Source organism: Enhydra lutris, unplaced genomic scaffold (assembly GCF_002288905.1).
Source record: "Enhydra lutris kenyoni isolate GAN:26980312 unplaced genomic scaffold, ASM228890v2 scaffoldscaffold55, whole genome shotgun sequence".
Lineage (NCBI taxonomy): Eukaryota > Metazoa > Chordata > Mammalia > Carnivora > Mustelidae > Enhydra > Enhydra lutris.
The window spans coordinates 7,266,692-7,285,439 of NW_019154139.1; the positions used below are offsets into that span (position 1 = coordinate 7,266,692).

At 45.8% G+C, this 18,748-nt stretch overlaps 1 protein-coding gene across 1 annotated transcript; it reads left to right on the top strand.

The window, feature by feature from the left end:
* The first annotated feature begins 248 nt into the window (after positions 1-248).
* LOC111157552 (PHD finger protein 5A) lies at positions 249-11,420 on the top strand. Its single transcript, XM_022519059.1, has 4 exons — positions 249-437; positions 872-895; positions 1,420-1,586; positions 10,761-11,420. The coding sequence occupies exons 1-4, from the start codon at positions 386-388 to the stop codon at positions 10,848-10,850; spliced, it is 333 nt and encodes a 110-aa protein (XP_022374767.1). The 5' UTR covers positions 249-385; the 3' UTR covers positions 10,851-11,420.
* Positions 11,421-18,748: the final 7,328 nt, after the last annotated feature.

Here is an 18,748-nt window from a genome sequence, read left to right on the forward strand (position 1 = left end):
CTCATTGGGCGGAGCTCCCGTGTTAGAAACCGAGGCCTGAAAGGAAAAGAGCTGCATAAAAACACTTGCGGAAGTAAATACCAGACACAAAGATGTGCTATCGAAGGGCAAATTTCAGTTGTTTCTTCCATCCAAATCTGGGAAAGGCAATTTTTTTAATGACTTCCATGCATCTGCCAGGACCTGGCTCCCAAGCCCCGACGGAAACTCCTCTATTTTTTAACTTAAGGCTTAGATCACGCGAGAGCGAGCGCGGGCGAGCGAGCGCGAGCGGGTCTTGATGAAGCCTGGAGAACCAATCACGGCGACCGGGGGGCTGGAAAATGGAGGTTAAAGTTCGGACGGAAGTTCTCTAAGCTTCCGGTGGCCGGCTTGCGCTGGAACTATGGCTAAACATCATCCGGATTTGATTTTCTGCCGCAAGCAGGCTGGTGTTGGTGAGGCAGCTTCCTGCACCCGGCTGTCAGGGTGGGGATGGTGTCAGGAGCTGGAGGGTGGGAGGTGGTCAGAGGTTCCGATCTCATCCTTAGGGTTTTGCCTCGGAGGCGCCACGTTTCCCGCCTCACGGTTGGTAGCATGGGAGCGCGCGCGTTTGTGGTCTCTGATGCGAAGAGGGCGGGGGCGCGCGTGCTGGGAGTCAGGCGGGCGGCGGGAGTGAGGTCCGAGGAAGCTCAGATTGCCCAGGACCTGGGAGCGGTCTGAGAAGGGTGTGGGTTTGCTTCGGATGGAAGCTTACGGTGAGGGTTAGATGGATAGGAGCCCTTAGGGCTCACTGCAGTCCCTGCTGTGTCGCCACCCCAGACTCGAGGATCTTTCCCCTCTTCGTCAAAACCAATTCTAATTGTACTCTTTACCATCTTTGATCTTGCAGCCATCGGAAGACTGTGTGAAAAATGTGAGTGAACACGCCCTCCCAAACACCCCACTCCTTTCCCTCACAGTTTGTTTAAAGCCGGCAAACGGGCATTTCCAGCAGTGCCACAAAGAGGGTTTTGGGTAGATGTGCCTGGCAGTTTGTGAACATTGAGTACCAGGCTGCAACCAAAGCCCTCTCCATCTCTCCGTTGCAACTTGTACATTTTAAACGTTATGTTTGGGTTTTTGAGAAAATCTGTAGCTTTGGCCAGGAGATAGCCTGACCCTGTCCCCAAACTACCCATACACAGTTCTTTGCCAGTAGTGATGGAAACTTCTTGTCTATGAGGTGATGTTCTAACCTCTTTATATATTAGTTGGTTAACTTACTCGTTGAAGGGATTGAGAGGGACACAGGGTTAGCTGAGTTTTGTAATACCAAAATAGAGAGTCGTAAAGTCACTAGCGGGTGGAGACCACTGTATTTTCCCCATAGCAGGAGCAGGTCAGTAGACTTAAGGAGGTACTTGTATGTGGGCTAATTCCATTCTCTCTTCTTCCCAGGTGATGGCAAGTGTGTGATCTGTGACTCCTACGTGCGTCCCTGCACTCTGGTGCGCATATGTGATGAGTGTAATTATGGCTCTTACCAGGGGCGCTGTGTGATCTGTGGAGGCCCTGGAGTCTCGGATGCCTATTATTGTAAGGAGTGCACCATCCAGGAGAAGGATGTGAGTGTACACTAAGCTTTCCATCTGACCTTTGCTGCTTTTATTTAGTAACTCTTGCCAACCAGGGCAAACTCTTATGGCCCATAGAGATTACTATGTTCAGCTAGGCACGCAGGTTATAATTTCCTCAAGTTCTGTGAGGTCAGCTGGGTGTCGTCCAATAAAAGGCAGTTATTTTGCATCAAGGGCTGAAATGCAACAGAAACAAAACTTTGTCAACGTCAGCAATTTGGAGAGCCCTCTCTCTACTCCTTTGATGTCTCTCTTTAATTATTCTTTTTTTTTTTTAAGAAGCTTATTTATTTGGGACGCCTGGGTGGCTCAGTGGGTTAAGTCGCTGCCTTCAGCTCAGGTCATGATCCCAAGGTCCAGGGATCGAGTCCCGCATTGGGCTCCTTGCTCAGCGGGGAGCCTGCCTCTCGCTCCACCTCTCTCTCCACCTCTGCCTGCCTCTCTGCCTGCATGTGTGCTTTCTCTCTCTCTTTCTGACAAATAAATAAAATCTTAAAAAAAAAAAAAGGAAGCTTATTTATTTGACAGACAGAGATCACAAATAAGCGGTGGGGTGGGGGGGAAGCAGGCTCCCTGTTGAGCAGATAGCTTGACTCGAGGCTCCATCCCAGGACCCTGAGACCATGACCTGAGCCGAAGGCAGAGGCTTAACCCACTGAGCCACCCAGGCACCCCTCTGATTATCCTTCTTCAGAAACAATATCCTGCCTTTGTGAGTCCAGGCACAGTGCACAGTAGGTAATAGCTGCTCAGTCATTTTCTTTCCTATTGTGAAAGATTGTTGGAGTGGATGTGGTGACAGTTGAATTTGGGACACCTCAAGTTGATTTCCACTTTAACTCGCTAAAGAATGCCTTTGGGCTGATAGTGCAGGATTATGATTCTGTCTCGTGACATTTTTGCTCCTTGATATTTTGTAGTGGCGGTGGCTACTTATTCAATTCCTTTAGTCAAATGCCAGGATAGGGGGCTTGTAGATCTATAATAAAAGCAAGTTTTACTATTTTTGTTTAGGTTGGAAGCAGGAGCCTTCTTAGAGGGTGGGGACTGTGAATCTGCTTGTTTTCTTCTTATGTATGACACACTAAAAAGTGTGGGGACGCCCAGGTGGCTCATTTGGTTAGGCATCTGCCTTCGGCTCAGGTCATGATCCCAGGACCATTTATTAGCTGAGTGACAGACTGTAAAATGGGGATAACGTGGGACACCTGGGTGGCTCAGTCAGTTAAGCGTCTGCCTTTGCCTCAGGTCATGATCCCAGGGTCTTGGGATAGAGTCCCACATTGGGCTCCTTGATCAGCGGGGGGGCCTGCTTCTCTCTCTGCCTGCTGTGCCACTCCTGCTTGTGCTTCTCTCTGACAAATAAAATCTTTAAAAAAAAATTTTTTTTTTTAAGTGTCATAATAGTATCGCTAATAGAAGGTCCCTGGTTACCTAAATCTAGGGTAAGGTAAGAGATACATGAGGGATGCCATGGTGGCTCAGTAGAATGAGGAGCCAGCTCTTGGTTTCAGCTCATGTCATGATCTCAGGGTCCTGGAATCTAGCTGGGGTCAGGCTTGCGCTCAGCAGGAAGTCCGCTTGAGGCTTCTCTGTCCCCCACTCTTCCCCCCTCTCATGGGGGCACATTCTCTGTCAAATAAATAAATCTTTTGTTTTTAATTCTCTCTCTTTTTTTAAGATTTTATTTGACAGAGAGAGACGGAGGGTGCTCCTGTGCACACACAGGTGCGTGCCTGCACAACAGCCCCAGCAGGGGGAGCTGCAGAGGGAGAGGGAGAAGCAGGCTCCAGGATGAGAGGAAGCCTGGGACTGGATGGCAGGATCATGACCTGAGCTGAAGGCAGACACTCAACTGACTGAGCCACACAGGCGCCCCTCAAATAAATCTTAAAAAAAAGATACATGATTCTTAACATTCCCACATACACAGTAGATAGTTTATAGATGTCATCCTTTATTCTTCACAATAACTTTGTTAAATAGGGATTATTGTTATCCTTTTTTTTTTTTTTTTTTAGATTTTTATTTATTTATCAGAGAGAGAGAGCACAAGCAGGGGGAGCAGCAGGCAGAGGGAGAAGCAGGTTCCCTGCTGAGCAAGGAGCCCCATGTAGGACTCTATCCCAGGAAGCCAGGATCATGACCTAAGCCAAAGGCAGATACTTAACTGACTAAGCCACCCAGGCGTCCCATGTTATCCCCATTTTACAGTCTGTCACCAGCTATTAAATGGCAGGCGCAGATTGTCTGACTAAAGCTCATGGTGTCCCCATTACACCTTGTCATCCTTTCGTAAGTCCTTCTGGGAGGATGTGCCCATGTTGAGTAGAAACACCCAGCCTCCTGAGTTTGTATATTTGGAGCCTGTCTAGCCCCAGGAAGGGGGACGTATCTGGCCAGATGAAACTGTTTCTTACACCATTATGTCTTCTAATTTTTTAGGGAGGTGAGAAAGGATATAGATAAACTACCAAAAACATAATTTCAATTGGTGATTTGAACATTACCCTGTCCTGAACTCTGATTTGCATTTATCTTTGTGTGTCAAAGCATATCTCCGTCCATCTGACCTACCAACTGGGTTGTACCCCTTTAGAGAAGGGACCTTGGTTTCGCTATTTATCTCTCTTCCCACATTCTTGGTATAGTGTCTGGTATGTATTACAAGCATGGTCCATATTTCGGTGCTTCCTCTGTAAGCCATCCATAGTAGTGCCCCATGTAAAGTGTCTGGTATATAGTAAGTATTTGATATTTATAATCTGTAAGCAGTGAAACCACAGGAAGGCAACAGCAACGATGAGAAAACATGAATAGGTCTTAAACTAGCTCCAGAGTCCATAAGGACAACATGGTTGTAGCTGGAGTTCTTGTCTGGAATAAGCTTGTAATCAGAGCGCTTAATAAATGTTAATTATTGTCTGACTTGTCTGCATGTGGTACGTGAACTGATACCTTTGGATCTTAGTGCTTTGTTCCATTCCTGAGAATTATTCTAGACCTCACTCCGTCTACTTCACAATGTACAGGAGTGTTCTGAGGATACTTGAGACGGTATCTAGCTTACATTTATTCAGCAGTAGTTTCCAGAGGACACAGAGCAGTTTAGTGACATGATCCAACCTCTCAGCCTACAGATCTTCATGGAGATTAAGTCCCTCAGACGTTTTTCCTAGGCAGAAATCCTGCCATCAAAGCAAGCCGGAGTTCTCATACTCCTTCCTCTTCCTGCCATTTTCATAATTTATAAGGGAATTAGACCCGTGGACTAAATGGGTGTTCTCACTTAGTTTTTCAGCATCAAGAATACTCAGGAGTCCTGTCTGGGGCCACTGCTGCCAGAGGACTCATTTGTAGTTTCTACAGTGCCGCGTCATACTGATCTGATGTCTCCTTACCCCTCGATTTATCTCTTTTACTTACATTTTCTTCAGCTCTCCCAACCAGAAGACGAGGAGAATAGCCACTAACATTCGTGTGTGTGTGTGTGTGTGTGTGTGTGTGTGCCCCAAGCTGTGCTGAATGTTCTTTTCCAACAGGTCTTTGTGATACAAATGAGAAAACTAAAGCTTCCAGATGTTAAGCAACTTGGCCCAAGGTCACAGGGCTAATCAGTGGCAGATCCAGGCCTAGAACCCAAGTTGTCTGGCTCCTTGTTTCTCAGGTTTTTCATTTCACTATTGCCTCCCCACCCCCAAGAGAAAAGTTAAAATTCAAATTATATTTTCCCTCTAACGAGAGAAATTAAGTCCTAAGGAATAAGATTTCATTGGGTGAAGATAAACACCAACTGGTAATATTGAAGATGGTTTTATCACCTTTAAGAATTGGTGGTCAGGGGCGCCTGGGTGGCTCAGTGGGTTGAAGCCTCTGCCTTTGGCTCAGGTCATGATCCCAGGGTCCTGGGATTGAGCTCCGTGTTGGGCTCTCTGCTCAGCAGGGAGCCTGCTTCCTCCTGTCTCTCTGCCTGCCTCTCTGCCTGCTTGTGATCTCTGTCTGTCAAATTAAAAAAAATAAAAAATAAAAAAAGAATGGGTGGTCAAAGTCAAAGCATTTCCTCAAACCAGCGCACTGTGTTGCTCTTCTCAGGGTGGTCAAGGATGTGCCTCTCCCTCTTGCTATTTACATCATTCTCTTCCCCCTGTTTAGTGAACAGCAGAGCCATTATACTGAAAAAAAAAAGACACTTGGTACTTTTCAAAATTAATTCAGAAATTTACCTCCTTTACAACTACTACTACTTTTTTGGGGGGGGGTTAAGATTTCGTTTGTTTATTTGACAGAGATCACAAGCAGGCAGAGAGGCAGGCAGAGAGAGAGGGGGAACCAGGCTCCCCGCTGACCAGAGAGCCCAACGAGGGACTTTATCCCAGGACCCTGAGATCATAACCTGAGCCAAAGGCAGAAGCTTAACCCACTGAGCCACCTAGGCACACCCCTCCTTACAACTTCTTAAACCATGGGAAGGTTTTGTTTTTTGCCTCTGGAAAGCCCAAGTACTAAAAACACCAGACTAGGAGGCAAAAAGTTCATGTTCAAGTCTGCTTTGCTGAGAACATGTGGGTAGCTTTGGGGAATTCTCTCCAAAAAGGAAGTAACATCCCTGTTATTTCATGGATGCAGTTATAGAGAGCTTAAAGGCTTTTCAGATGGAAAACATGATACTATTGTTAAAGTCCCAACCAACGTGCAGTGTGGTTTTCACAGTATTGTTACTCACTAAACAGTTGTCAAAAGAATGAACAACACTTGGGGGCCTGGCTGGCTCAGTAAAGCCTGTGACTCAGGGTCTTGAGTTTGAGCTCCATGTTGGGCAGTAGAGTTTACCTTAAAAAAGCAAAACACAGGCACCTGGGTGGCTCAGCGAGCTAAGTGGCTGACTTGATTTCAGCTCAGGTCATGATCTCAACGTCCTAGGGTCGAGCCCCACATCAGGCGCCACCTTCAGTGTGGAGTCTGCTTGAGGAGACTCCCTCTCCACCCCCCTCCTGCTCACTCTTTCCCCGCCAAAAAGAAATCTCTCTCTCCTTTTTTTTTTTTTAATTAAAAAAAAACAGGCACCTGGCTGGCTCAGTCAGTAGAGCATGAGACTCTTGATCTCCGGGTTGTAAATTTGAGCCTCATGTTGGGTATAGGGATTACTTAAAAAAAAATAAAAACTTAAAAGAAAAAACAGAACAACGTGTTTAATTTCAATTAATAAAGCAAATCTTGCCACTGGCACCCATTTCATAATTCTTTGCTATCATTTGTAAGAAAGATGTGGACCCACTTTTCAGTAATTGTATTTTTCATTATTTTTAAGATTTACTTATTTGAGGAGTGCCGGGGTGGCTCAGTGGGTTAAAGCCTCTGCCTTCGACTCAGGTCATGGTTCCAGGGTCCTGGGATTGAGCCCTGCGTCCGGCTCTATGCTTGGCGGGGAAGCTACTTCCCTTCCTCTCTCTCTGCCTGCCTCTCTGCCTACTTGTGATCTCTGTCTGTCAAATAAATAAATAGTCTTTTTTTAAAAAAAGATTTACTTATTTGGGAGAGAGAGCACAAGCAGGGAGGAGAGGCAGAGGGAGAAGCAGACTCCCCACTGAGCAGGGAACCTTACATGGGGCTTGATCCCAGGACCCCAAGATCATGGCCCGAGTCAAAGGCAGACACCTAACTGACTGAGCCGCTCCCACAGGTGCCCCAGTAATTGTTTTTCTGACCTCAGACTTTTTTTTTAATTGCCTTTTCCTGCATTTCAGTTTTGTATAGATTTCCATTTGGTGTGTTCTGTTTTGGTAATGATAAGTGTTGGATTTAAAATATTACTTGGGGCACCTGGGTGGCTCAGTCAGTTAAGCTTCAACTCTAGATTTTTTTTTCTTTTAAGATTTTATTTATTTATTTCACAGACAGATCACAAGTAGGCAGAGAGGCAGGCGGAGAGAGAGGAGGAAGCAGGCTCCCCACCGAGCAGAGAGCCCGACGCAGGGCTTAATCCCAGCACCCTGGGACCATGACCCGAGCCGAAGGCAGAGGCTTTAACCCACTGAGCCACCCAGGCACCCTTCAACTAGATTTTGACTCAGGTCATGATCTCAGAGTCTGGGGATTGAGCCCGCACTACATCGGCCTCCGTGCTCAGTAGAGAGTCTGCTCCTCTCCCTCTGCCCCTCCCCCTGCTCGCTCCAGCATGTGAACTCCTGTGCACACGTGCTCGCTCACGCTCTCTCAAATAAGTCTTTAAATATTAAAATATTACTTGTGGGGGGCACATGGGTGACACAGTCCTTAAGTGTACAACTCTTGGTTTAGGCTAAGGTCATCTAAAGTGAGACCAAGCCCCGCATCAGGCTCTATGCTCAGTGGGGAGTCTGCTGAGACTCTGCCTCTGCCCCTTGGCCCTACTCACACTCTATGCCGCAAATAAATAAATAAATATTAAAAAATAAAGTAAAATAAAATATTACTTGAGGGGCGCCTGGCTGGCTCAGTGAAGCGTTTGACTCCATACTGGGCCTGAGAGTTCAAGCCCCACACTGGGTGTAGAGATTTCTTAAAAATAAAATATTACTTGAAAGTCCTGGGTTTTTGTCACTAGGTCAGGTTAGTGTTTGTAACTCGCTTTCCTGCTGAAATGGACTTATAATACAGTCCTCAGGAAGGAAACCCATAGGCATTGAGTTCTGCTTGGTGGTCACGGCAGGAGCCCAGCCTAGGGCTCTTCAGAGTTGTTTCAGTGGACACATTTAGTATAACTGAAACAAGCACTTGATATTCTGGTGTCTTTTTCAGTAAGCTCTATACTCACTGTGGGGCTCGAACCCACAATGCCGAGATCAAGAGTGAGTGCCCAACAGACTGGGCCAGCCAGATGCCCCTGGTGTCTACTAAAATGAAATTTTAGAAATTAAGTGGCCATAAGATGTATTTACTTGGCGCCTTCAATTCAAACTACAGCTGCCGAAAATAAAAGCCCCTGTGCTAGGAATGGGGAGATCTGTCGATCCTCTGGGGGGATCTGAGAAAGGATGAAATTTCTAGTATTCAGTCACTGCAGTTGCTAAAAGAACTACTGCCATAAGACAGACTTCTGCAGGTATTTTTATTTTTCTTTAATTTTTTTTAAAGATTTTATTTATTTATTTGACAGATCACAAGTAGGCAGAAAGGCAGGCAGAGAGAGAGAGGAAGGGAAGCAGGCTCCCTGCTGAGCAGAGCCCAACGCGAGGCTCAATCCCAGGACCCTGGGATCATGGCAGAGGCTTTAACCCACTGAGCCAGGCACCCCTTGCAGGTATTTTTTAAAATATCCCCTAGCTCAGCTCACAAATACTTGTATCATACTCTGAGGTTTCTTTTGTTTCTTGTTTCTTCTTAAGATTTTTTTATTTTTAAGTAATCTTTATACCCAGTGTGGGGCTCTAACTCACAACCCTGAGATCATGACCTGGACTGAGCCAACCAGGTGCCCCCATCCTCCAAGATTCTCTTTTCTCTCTCTCTCTCTCTCTTTTTTTTTTTTTTTAAAGATTTTATTTATTTATTTGACAGAGATCACAAGTAGGCAGAGAGGCAGGTAGAGAGAGAGGAGGGGGGGAAGCAGGCTTCCCGCTGAGCAGAAAGCCTGATGCAGGGCTCGATCTCAGGACCCTGAGATCATGACCTGAGCCGAAGGCAGAGGCTTCAACCCACTGAGCCACCCAGGCGCCCCAGCCTCCAAGATTTCTTAACAGTCCTTCCTTCTTCCTTATCCTGCTATCCATTTACAGGCATATTCAACAAAAGCCAGCCAGTTCCAGAGAGCACATCCTCACCTCATACAGTCATACAGTATTGGTAGAATCTGGGGATAAGTCAGTAAGGCAATAATAAGCCTAAACAGGCTATGCTAGCACAAAATTTCATAGCATCTCTAACGATAAAGAGGTTAGAGCACCCGGGTGTTTGGTATCAGGCCACTTCCACCATAAGAGGCAGGTTCACCCTCATTTGTACCAGAACTTTCAGTCCAGATTACACAGCCTGAGTTCACATCGGGAGCTGTTGGTGGGGCTGGGCCCACTCCCTGGCTCCCTCAGCACGCCGAACTCGTCAGACGGCAGTCCTCAAAGTAATACATACTACGTGTTTTTAGAAAATAATGAGATATTATTGTTGGCTTTGTGTGTTCCTAGAGGTTTTTGTGTGGTGTTGATATTGGTCCCCCAAAAGAGGTATCACCTAAGTTAGAAATGCGATGTCTAAGAACTTGATCAGTTCATTCATTCTAAAGTCCAGTGTCCCAGGGAGCAACCTCCTTTGACAGCAGTTTTTAATAAAATCAGGACTGTGAAGGTTTTATTCTAGTAGCATCTTCCCCAATTTTCCTCCCATCATCCCCGAGCAACTTACGTAGTCATTTCTGCAGAACACAGCTTCCCAGGGGCTTCACTGAAACCACTCAAGCGCACAGAATGGCCCAGGAAGATGTCATTACAAATCAGAGTACAGACCTTCAGTAGCCGTCTCTAGCGCAGGGGCAGTCTTCCCCCAAGACCATGTGTCAAATTAAATGAATTAATAAGGACACATCAAGCCCTATGGTATTTAACATGTAATGTATGATCTCCTAAAGCCTGTAGGTTTTTTGCCTTGGAGGTCGTCTTCTCTTTCTTGAGATAGTGGAGGAGAGCTAGAGAGCTTGATCTATAGAGGATCATTACAGGGTTTTTACCTCTCACTTGAAGGAAACCCATTGGAATCTTTAAGAGTTACATTCTACCTCAGCTACATCATATTAGCGACAGGAGTGGGCGGAGAATCCAGCATTCGAAGTGGGGGCCTCCCTGGCTGGAGAGTGGAATAAATTCTCGAGGATTGATGGACTAGGATAACTGGATGGATAAAGTAAATGGCCAAATCCACTGATCCAAAGGTTTTTTGTTTTTTGTTTTTTTAAGATTTTATTTATTTATTTGACAGTCAGAGATTACAAGTAGACAGGCAGGGGTGGAGGGAAGCAGGCTCCCTGCTGAGCAGAGGGGCTCTATCCCAGGACCCCGAGATCATGACCTGAGCCAAAGGCAGAAGCTTTAACCCACTGAGACAACCAGGCGCCCCCCAAAAGTTATTTTTATTTTCAGTCCCTCTCAGTTCAGACTCAGAGGCTTTTAACAACTTCTCTATCCTGTTTTCCAGAGAGATGGTTGCCCAAAGATTGTTAACTTGGGGAGCTCTAAGACCGATCTCTTCTATGAACGCAAAAAGTACGGCTTCAAGAAGAGGTGATTGGTGGGTGGCCACCCCACCACCCCCCAGCTACTGCAGCTTCCACGAAAGATAGCGACCACTACCAGCACAGAGGGAGGAGAGCCCTCGTCCACGGGCCCCCCTCCACCTTTCCTCCTCTTACCCAGACATGTGATAGCGACAGAAAAGGAATCTTCAGACCCCACTCTAGCAGACCAGAGCAGAGAAAAATTGATAGATTGGCTCATGGTTTTTCTTGAATTCAAGAAACAAGAATGTTTTCCAAATGGCTATGTTCTCTCTACACTAAGAGCTGCTGCTGCTGCCGCTTCTTTAACACCAAGAGCTTCTGAAACAGGAATGATACCATCTCAGTCTCCTGTTTGAGGAATTAACTGTGACGCTACCGCAGCGAGAAGCCTGTTCTTCGCAGCAGCCCTGACGGAGGAGACCTCTGCCGGGTTGGGGGGAGCTCTCGAACAATCAGCGCGGGCACTGAGTTTTTTAACACTTAGCAGGTGCCGCCTGTTCATGTTATGTTCCTTCTAAGAACTTGGAAACCCTTTCTGTTGCTGTTGTGTTAATAAAGCAGGTATTTCTTTTCTGGTACTCGGTCACAGTCCCAATTTAAGTTTGGCTCTAGGAATTTATTTTAGTCACCCAGGAATTTGTGATTCAGGATAGACGTCTTGGGATTCATCAACCACCGTGTTTTCTTAGTATTGCAGGACGGGATTCTGAACCATCGGTACCCTTCGTTATAGGTAAATCAAGGTTGTTTTTAGAAGCTATTTTTTTCTTTCTGTTCAACTTTAATTTGAACTGAAGAAATGACTTCTGATAATGGTCGCAGGAATGAGACAAAATGTATTCAAATTGACGAGTTCAGAGAACAGAAATTGGTTGATTCATTATACAAAGTGGACATATACTTACATATATGTCTCCCCCCTCCTTTTTTTAAGTAAATACACAGAATAAGGGCAAATCCAGACATACTCTTTACCCTAACACATCTATACGTTTTGCCTACTAGAGGTCATCAGCAGGTTATCCGAAAGAGGCACAAACATAATTTGAGGTTTGAGTCAAGTGGTCTTTAACACCATGGACTTGAAACACATTTTGAGTCCTTAGGAATACTGCGGTTTAGTCCAGCTGAAATTTAGCAGCGAAGCCAAGGAAAAAAATTACAGTCTTCTGACCATTTGTCAGAGCTTTGGTTAGGATCAACAGAACACCTGATTAATTGGGATATATTGAGGGTCAAAAATTAAAATATAAAATAATCTCTGCCTTCAAGAAGTTTCATGATGAGGGGCACCTGGGTGGCTCGTAGGTTAAAGCCTCTGCCTTCAGCTCTGGTCATGATCCCAGAGTCCTGGGATGGAGCCCCGCATGGGCCTCTCTGCTCAGCAGGGAGCCTGCTTCTCTCTCTCTTTGCCTGTCTGCCTACTTGTGATCTCTCTCTCTCTCTCTGTCAAATACTTAAAAAAAAAAAAAAAAATTCATGATGAAGGCAGCCAGAAACAGCTTAGACTAACCCAGGGAGGATGCACAAAGGAAGTTTCTTAGCCCAGGTTGGGGGCACCTCTGGAAAACCAGTGGAAGGTCATAGCCACGGGGAGGTAACGATAAAGCTTTACCACCTCCTCTCCTACCACTCTTCACACTGTAGCCACTGGGGCTCATTTCAGTTCCTCAACTGCTGGTTTCCTTGCCGCTCAGTACTTTTCACCTATTAAGTGCTCTCTAATGCTTGGTGCCGCTTTTGTCCAGGTGTTACACATCCTTCGGACCTTAAATATTTCCTCAAAATATGCCTCTCCTGGCCCCAATCTAAGTTCATTCCTCTTGTAATACCACATAGCACCATAGCATTTTGTTGATAGTGTTTGGCGATTTTTTTTTTAAAGATTTTATTTATTTATTTATTTGACAGAGAGATCACAAGTAGGCAGAGAGAGAGGGAAGCAGGCTCCTCGCAGAGCAGAGAGCCCGATGCGGGGCTCGATCCCAGGACCCTGAGATCATGACCTGAGCCGAAGGCAGAGGCTTTAACCCACTGAGCCACCCAGGCGCCCTGGCGATTTTTTTTTTTAAGATTTTATTTATTTGACAGAGAGACACAGCGAGAGGGAACACAAGCAGGGAGAGTGGGAGAGAGAGAAGCAAGCTTCCTGCAGAGCAGGGAGCCTGATGCAGGGCTCAGTCCCAGGACCCTGGGATCATGACCTGAGCCGAAAGCGGACGCCTAACAACTGAGCCACCCAGGCGCCCCAGTGTTTGGTGATTACTGACAGTGTCCCATTAGGCTGGCTCCATGGTGGCAGTAACCAACCTTTCGGCCCAGCAGGCAGCAGCTCCCCAGTATTAAATGAGTAATTGAAGTCAAACTGGATAATAAACTGGGCTTTGAAGGATATATTGGAATCTACAGGCAAAGGGGGTGGGGTGGGCATTTGTGTGGGGGAAGCAACCTGAATGGGCAATGGGTTTGGGGAGCTCTCTGAGCAATCCTAAAGTGTGGGTCAGGAGGATTATGGTGTGTCAAAATTGTAGAAACCAGGTAATTTTCAGGTTAGAATTTGTCACTGATGGGGCGCTTGGTTGGCTCAGTGGGTTAAAGCCTCTGCCTTGGGCTCAGGTCATGATCTCCCTTCCTGGGATCCAGCCCCGCATCAGGCAATCTGCTCAGCAGGGAGCCTGCTCCCCTACCCCGCCGCCCCGTCTCTCTGCCTGCCTCTCTGCCTACTTGTGATCGCTCTCTCTGTCAAATAAATAAATAAAAATCGTTAAAAAAAAAAAAGGCAATTAAAAAAAAATGTGTCACTGATCCTAAAGTAATTTTAGTTTTAATGTGTACTGTAAGTCAAGATGTTTTGTCTGGATAAAGACAAATCAACTTTTAAAATTTGCTTCTTAACCCCCCTGGTCCATATAACATCTTGCATTTGCAAATTTGTCAAAAGCTACTCCTTAGTTTCAGCAAAACACCACTTCAGGGGCGCCTGGGTGGCTCAGTGGATTAAGCCTCTGCCTTTGGCTCAGGTCATGATCTCAGGGTCCTGGATCTCGAGCGGGGAGCCTGACCCCCGCCCACCTGCCTCTCTGCCTACTTGTGATCTCTGTCTGTCAAATAAGTAAATAAAATCTTAAAAAAAAAAACAAAAAACACCACTTCAACTGTGCTCCATCCATCAGCCTCCGTGAGCGAACCTCTGAAAGGTACTGCAAGTTAATATGAATGCCCAATTTCAAGGGCATACCCCCTCCATGCTCCGTTGCTTAATAGGGCAAGTTCAACCTCAACCCAGTGAATTCTAATGAACTCTGCTCCTCTGTCACCTACTTTCATAATCCCATTCTTGGTTTGTTTCCTTTCCAAGGCCAAGAGAACAATACAATGAATGAGTTCAGAACACCTGTGATCAAGTGAATGGCCTTGAAGTTCAAATCCTTAATTGTCCATTTTGGAATTTCAAGTTCAGTCCTCTTCAATTTTAAAAATTAGGATAATAACAGTACCAAATTATCTGCTGTTGGGAAAACATAACTTATAAACGAATTTTAACCTCTAACACTATATATACAATTCTGTGGAGAAAATTCGAAAATTATCTCAGCCAACTGTGTATGTCTACAAAAAATCAAAATGGTCTTAAAAATTATTAAGTGCTTGGGGCACCTGGGTGGCTCAGTGGGTTAAAGCCTCTGCTTTCAGCTCAGGTCATGATCCCAGAGTCCTGGGATCAAGTCCCACATCAGGCTTTCTGCTTGGTGGGGAGCCTGCTTCCTCCTCTCTCTCTCTCTGCGTACTTGTGATTTCTGTCTGTCAAATAAATAAATAAAATCTTTAAAAAAAAAAAAATTCTCTCCCTCTACTCCTCCCCACCTCAAAAAAAAAAAAAAAAAAAAAAGCACTACCTAAAAAATAAACAAGCATACCTACATAGGTCTAGTTGAAATAATTGAACTCATCATGGTCAGCCTGAGAAAGCAGTGCCCTTTCCCAGATTTATGGTAATACTATTATTTATTAAGTATTCAGTATTTGATATTCATTTCTAGGTTTTAAAAAGGATGGGTGTCCTCCAGTTTCTCAAGTATACTATACTTAATTTCCTTTAAACATTACACTTATTCCATGTGCTCTTGCTTTTAAAAAAAAAGTGGGGCACCTGGGTGGCTCAGTTGGTTAACTCAGTTGACAGCCTTCTGCTCAGGTCATGATCCTGGAGTTCCAGAATCCAGTCCCATGTTGGGCTCCCTGCTCAACAGGGAGTCTCTTTCTCCCTCTGACCCTGCCCCCCTCATGCTCTCTCTCTCTCTCTCAAATAAATAAATAAGATCTTTTTAAAAATTAATTTTTTAGGGGTGCCTGGGTGGCTCAGTGGGTTAAAGCCTCTGCCTTCGGCTCTGGTCATGATCCCAGAGTCCTGGGATCAAGCCCCGCATTGGGCTCTCTGCTTGGCCAGGAGCCTGCTTCCCTTCCTCTCTCTCTGCCTGTCTCTATGCCTACTTGTGATCTCTGTCTGTCAAATATATTAATAAAATCTTATAAAAAATTATTTTTTTTAAAGTAATTAGAAGTGTGTGGGCCGGGGTGCCTGGGTGGCTTAGTTGTTAAGCATCTGCCTTCGGCTCAGGTCATGATCCCAGGGTCTTAGGATCGAGCCCCACATCAGACTCCCTGCTTCCTTCTCCCTTTCCCACTCCTCCTCCTTGTCCTCACTCTCTCTGTCAAATAAGTATTTTTTTAAATGTGTGGGCTTTATAATCAGACCTGTACTTGAATTCTGCTCTGCTGTCGATCTTTAGTGAGTTATTTAGCATCTTTTTGCTTCTTTTCTTTTTTAATCTATTAAATAAGGATAGGGACACCTGGGTGGCTCAGTCAGTTGGGCGTCTGCCTTAAAACTCCGGTCATGATCTCAGGGTCCTGGGATCCAGCCCTGTGTCGGGCTCTCTGCTTAACAGGGAGTCTTGCTTCTCCCTCTCCCTCTGTGCTTGCTTTCTCTTTTTCTCAAATAACTAAAACCTTTTAAGAAATAATAAGGTTGGGGCACCTGGGTGGCTCAGTGGGTTAAAGCCTCTGCCTTTGACTCAGGTCATGATCCCAGGGTCCTGGGATCGAACCCCGCATTGGGCTCTATGCTTGGCGGTGAGCCTGCATCCCCCCTCTCTCTGCCTGCCTCTCTGCCTGCTTGTGATCTCTGTCTGCCAAATAAATAAATAAATAAAATCTTTAAAAAATAATAAGATTAACAAGGCTTAGCTCTTCAGGTTGTACGAATTAAATTTGACCTTATAAGTTCCTTACCCTTATTGGGGAAGTCTTCACATAAATGGTAATTTTTTTTCCAGTAGGTTCCTACTTTTTCATAGGTACATTTAAGTCCTGGCATGGAAGGGCCTCAAAATGGTTCCCTCTTCCCTATCCGCAAGATTTTCCTTATCTCGCTTCTCTCTGAGCTCTTCCATCAGGCAGTTAAAGGGACATTCCTTGCCCATATCCTGTCCTCTTGGCTCTCTATTTCCTTTGTTCGAAATAGCCTCCCACAATCACATGAGCCAGCCAACTGGGTACCTCTTCCTTCTAAGCTCCTGACAGCTCATGAATGTTTCCAGATGCACCATACCCCAGAACAATCTCTCCCACTTGGACTATTCAGGCCTAGTACACGCATTTAACAGAAATAAATTTCATGAAACAATCTTTACTATGTAAACACACTCCAATATTTTCATTTTATTCCATCCTATTCTAAAATTTGTCTGAAATCCACTAAGCCAAATGATTCCATGACCCCACTGACGATTGTGAATCACAGCCCAGAGTTTAACAACAATGAACTAGGTAAGATCCTTTAACTCCTTCTGTCTCTCCCACCACTGCAGGGCAATCACTCAATTATTTATTACATTAAACTGAAAAATGGGTCACAAATTCAAGAGTCTGAGTGAGCAGTATAATTGATTGAAAACAGAGGGGTGTAAAAGATACCCCAATACCACAGGATGAGATAATAGGTGGCATATGACCCTTGGCCTCAGTGTCTGGGATACGAGAGAGTGGTGAGGACTTGGGGAACCCAAGAATATAGGCTCGGCCTAAAGCAGACAGCTGCCATTCAACTCCAGGCAATTGCCAGCTTGGATGCTCAGTTCCTATGAATTCAGGAGAAGTAGCAAATGGAAATATCTTTGTGCAATCTCCCAATTTTTTTTTTTTAAAGATTTTTATTTGACAGACAGAGATCACAAGTAGGCAAAGAGGCAGGCAGAGAGAGAGGAGGAAGCAGGCTCCCCGCTGAGCAGAGAACCGGATGCGGATGCGGATGCGGGGCTCAATCCCAGGATCCTGGGATCATGACCCGAGCCGAAGGCAGAGGCCCTAACCCACCGAGCCACCCAGGTGCCCCCAATCTCCTAATTTTTTTTTTTTAAAGATTTTATTTATTTATTTGACAGAGAGATCACAAGTAGACGGAGAGGCAGGCAGAGAGAGAGAGAGAGAGAGGGAAGCAGGCTCCCTGCCAAGCAGAGAGCCTGATGCGGGACTCGATCCCAGGACCCTGAGATCATGACCTGAGCCGAAGGCAGCGGCTTAACCCACTGAGCCACCCAGGCGCCCCCAATCTCCTAATTTTTAAATGTCAACTCATTTTATTTATTTTTAAAGATTTTGTTTGTGAGAGAGAGAGCAGGAGAGGGGAGAGGGTCAGAGGGAGAAGGTGCCTCCCCTCTGAGCAGAGAGCCTAATGTGGGACTTGATCCCAAGACGCCGGGATCATGACCTGAGCCAAAGGCAGTCGCTTTACCGACTGAGCCACCCAGACGCCCCAAATGTCAACTCATTTTAAAAATGTTAATGTGTGGGGAAAAAAAATGTTAATGTGGGGGGCGCCTGGGTAGCTCAGGGTTAAACCTCTGCCTTCAGCTCAGGTCATGAAAGCAGGGTCCTGGGATGGAGCCCCGCATCGGGCTTCCTGCTCAGCAGAGAGCCTGCTTCCCCTGTTCTCTCGGCCTGCCTCTCTGCCTACTTGTGATCTCTATCAAATAAATAAAATCTTTTTAAAAAATGTTAACGTGTTAGTATACACCAAGACAATACGTCCACCAGGTGTGGACCCTGGCCTGCCAATAGGCAGCTTCTAAATTAGGATTAGGGGTGCCTGGGTGCTCCGGTGGTCGAGCGGCCCAGTCTTGGTTTCAGCTGAGGTCATGATCTCGGGGGTTGTGAGATCCAGGCCCCCATCTGCTTATGCACTAAGCTCAGAGTCTGCTCTGGATTCTCTCACCCACTCTCCCTCAGCCCCTCCCCCACACCCCCTCAAATAAATAAAATCTTTAAGATTAACTAGTTTGGGGTTTTTTATTTTGTTTTGTTTTTAAAGATTTTCTTTATTACACCGAGAAAGGGAACACAAGCAGGGAGAGTGGGAGAGGGAGAAGCAGGCCTCCCTGCAAAGCAGGCAGGGAGCCCCATGTGGGTCTTATCAACTCCATCCCAAGTGGCCCGCTACCACCAAGGTTCAAATGTTACTTTCTTTGAACACTGCAGTTTCAGTGTCCTAGCAAACCTTTAGGGAGCTTTGTTCTCTCACCTCATTGGTGAATAAAGAGCGAACCACTTGCCCTGCATCCAGATACTTCTCCGAAGCCAGTTTTGTTGGGGTTGTCTTTGCTTCTGCCCAGCTGGATCAGGGCATCGAAGAAATCAAACATAAGGAGCTATTTTCTTAGATAACACAAAAGGAAGTACAAAATTGTTCACCCTGGCATGCGTGTAGGAGAGAGTGACTCACCCCGGAGAGTTAATTGGGGTTAATTATTACCAGCCTGACCTGTCAAGGCAACAAAACATCTGGTGTAACTTACTCTCAGACAGGGGAGTTGCTTCCGAAGCTCACCGCGTTGAAAACACGGTGTGT